The sequence below is a fragment of the Limulus polyphemus genome, unplaced genomic scaffold, assembly GCF_000517525.1.
Source record: "Limulus polyphemus unplaced genomic scaffold, Limulus_polyphemus-2.1.2 Scaffold5259, whole genome shotgun sequence".
Taxonomy (NCBI): Eukaryota; Metazoa; Arthropoda; class Merostomata; order Xiphosura; family Limulidae; genus Limulus; species Limulus polyphemus.
In genome coordinates this window covers 29,343-32,466 of record NW_013670869.1, presented here as the reverse complement: position 1 = coordinate 32,466, position 3,124 = coordinate 29,343, and the positions used below count along the sequence as shown (strand labels likewise).

At 36.4% G+C, this 3,124-nt stretch overlaps 1 protein-coding gene and 1 long non-coding RNA gene across 2 annotated transcripts in view; both read right to left on the bottom strand.

Moving 5' to 3' along the window:
- Positions 1-1,982, bottom strand: part of LOC111089113 — a 4,398-nt gene extending 2,416 nt beyond the window's left edge. The window contains exon 1 of the long non-coding RNA XR_002613451.1: positions 168-1,982. This is a non-coding gene — a long non-coding RNA (uncharacterized LOC111089113). The remainder of the gene's footprint in view (positions 1-167) is intronic.
- Positions 1,983-2,010: 28 nt separating this feature from the next.
- LOC106472342 (ras-specific guanine nucleotide-releasing factor 1-like) overlaps positions 2,011-3,124 on the bottom strand; it is a gene marked incomplete at its 5' end in the record, with an annotated part of 29,901 nt that continues 28,787 nt past the window's right edge. The window contains one exon of the mRNA XM_022400938.1: positions 2,011-2,930. Within this exon, the coding sequence (XP_022256646.1) occupies positions 2,790-2,930 (141 nt within the window). The remainder of the gene's footprint in view (positions 2,931-3,124) is intronic.

The following is a 3,124-nucleotide window of genomic DNA, read 5'->3' as shown; positions in this document are numbered from 1 at the left end:
GACATCGTCTGTCTTGATCTAGACACAGCCCCGTCTCCCGACCCTGCTGTTATAACATTGTCTGTCTTGATCTAGACACAGCCCCGTCTCCAGACACTGCTGTTATAACATTGTCTGTCTTGATCTAGACACAGCCCAGTCTCCAGACACTGGTCTTATAACATCACCTGTCTTGATCTAGACACAACCCAGTCTCCAGACACTGGTGTTATAACATCGTCTGTCTTGATCTAGACACAACCCAATCTCCAGACACTGGGGTTATAACATCGCCTGTCTTGATCTCGACACAACCTAGTCTCCAGACACTGGGGTTATAACATCGCCTGTTTTGATCTCGACACAGTCCAGTCTCCAGACATTGGTATTATAACATTGCCTGTCTTGATCTCGGCACAGCCCAGTCTCCAGACACTGGGGTTATAACATCGCCTGTTTTGATCTCGACACAGTCCAGTCTCCAGACATTGGTGTTATAATCATAACCTAGACATAGTCGAGTATCCAGGCATTCTATATATCATCTGTGTTAACTCTTTCAAGTCAATACACTTCAAATAGGAGGGATAAAGTATAAAAGCCACTACCATTCAAAGAGGCTAAAATCAAATAAATTATGTTATATTTTTCCAAAAATCAATAAGTCCTTTTTTTTTAAATGAACTTGTCTAAGTAATCAAATCGCACGTGACATATGCCCTGTGCTGCGATTATCTGTGGATCCAAACTTAGTTTGCTCATAGAACAATTTATATTCATATATATATATATCTAGTATCTAGTGAGAGAGAGACAGTCGCTTCGAAAAGCGTTATGGAAGCATTAAAAGCTTGTCGAAAGTCCAAAATTATCGTGATTTCTGCCCAAGATCTATTGTGAAGCGAACCAAAGACAATCTCGAGGACCCCCTATATACCCAGAATTTGATCCTACTTTGTATAAATGTGGTGCTGAAACGAATTAATATTTAAAGTAATGAAATTTTCAAAATGAAACATTAATTTATTTTAAACAAACTCGAACTTTACCGTCGTGGACCCCCCCCCCCTCTTCCCATAGAATGATCACGGAACCCAAGAGGTTTGTAGGCCACAGGCTAAGTTTCTGGGTCTAGTCTCCAGACTCTCGTGTTGTATTGTTATCTCTCAAAAACCTAGAGCTTCAAAGGCTGTTCAATTAGAACCTAGTATCTAACGGACTAAACTGTTCAATTAGAACCAGAACCTAGTATCTAACGGACTAAGCTGTTCAATTAGAACCAGAACCAAGTATCTAACGGACTAAACTGTTCAATTAGAACCAGAACCAAATATCTAACAGACTAAACTGTACAAAAATTAAAAGTTCAGAAAAAACCCTTAATAACAACAACCAACTGACACCTCTATTGGAAAAGATGTGACCAATAAAATGAGTGTTGTTTTTCGTTAACCGGACGTTCTAAATGAGATTGATAATTGTTAGGCCTCTTTTGGTCCTACTGATCTGATGATACTGGCAGATCGTCAGGAAAACAATGACAGCTTTATCAGCTGAGACAGTAGAGAGAGAGAAGGCACAAGAGTACACAATAATCAGAACACGATATAACAATGAAAAAGAAAATCACAAAATCTGGCATTAAGAGCCGGCTGGTGAGCGTTTGTCGCATCACAAAAAAATGGCGTTAACAGTCAACAATTTTAAGAAACCGGAAGTGGTTCCTTCCAGAGGTATGCCACACAATACCAGACAATAAAATAGACCAAGAAGTAAAATACGAGCCTGTCATATAATCTGAAAGTTTAGGCTTAATACTTAGATTAATACGACTGCCATTCACTATCAATACGTGATATTAATTGTTTTAATAAATACACAGAGATTGAGACAACGCACAGAAAAAATTTAAAAGTTCATGCCAACACAAAAACAAGGAGCTAGAAAAAAATGTTTCTCGTGTTTATATACAATAATAATCAAATAACAATAGAAATAATATAATTGAATAATCTACCAACAACTTTGTTTTCAAGTGAGGACTTGTGGTCTTTTTTATAAATTACAAACAGTTTTGACATATCGTAAAGTAAATAATTATTGGTGCCTCAACATTACATGTTAATCACATTTCACTTTTATTTAATTTAGTTTACTATAGTGCCATTTTTGATTTTGATCCGGTTAACCATATAACTATGATTTTGTAAATATAATACATCACTAAGTTTTTACTCATAAAGTGTACGTGTGAACAAGAATTTTGTGAAAAGTTAAAACATAAACTGTACTACATATAAATATTGTTTTGTTTTTTACATTTGGCACATTCACAGAACACCCCTGAAAAAATTTCCAAAAAGATATCGTTCCCCTTTTGTAAATTTTGGAAAATGACCCATAAAGATATCGATCCCCCTATTTAGTTTTTGGAAAACGATCCATAAAGATGTCGATCCCCCCCTTTTCAGCTTTTGGAAAACGATCCATAAATATATCGATCCCCCTTGTAGCTTTCGGAAAACGATCCATAAAGATATTGATCCCCTTTTGTAACTTTTGGAAAATGATCCATAAAGATATCGATCCCCTTTGTAGCTTTCGGAAAACAATCCATAAATATTTATTGATCCCCCTATGTAACTTTTGAAAAAAAAAACGATTCATAAGTTCATTGAGAACCTGGAGGTTTCTCGGTGATCGACGCCATGCAGCACCACAGAAACTCAGACTTTTCTCTCCAGTTCAATGCATACCACACAGTTGGGGCCAACTTTAATTCAGAAGGAACAAAAAACTTCGACGAAGCTTCAACTTCGGGGACTGCCAAAGGCCGATGTACTAGGTGGGTGAACAATCTTGGAACTGAGGCGTGGTTCTAAGCAGAGGGACAGTTGGTACAGCTCATCATCTTGCATTAAACGTTTATCATTAAGAAGATAATCGGTGACCTACGGGCATATATGGTGTATTTTAATCAATTCACGAAACGATATCAAAATTTAGAAAAAAGAGAATTAAGCAGGTATAATTTCAGGCTATATATATATATATATATATATTCAGATTCAAAAATAATAGGTCGTCAAGAAATTAATGACGTCTTTTTTTTTAAGTATTGAGAAAACCCGAACAACTTATACAT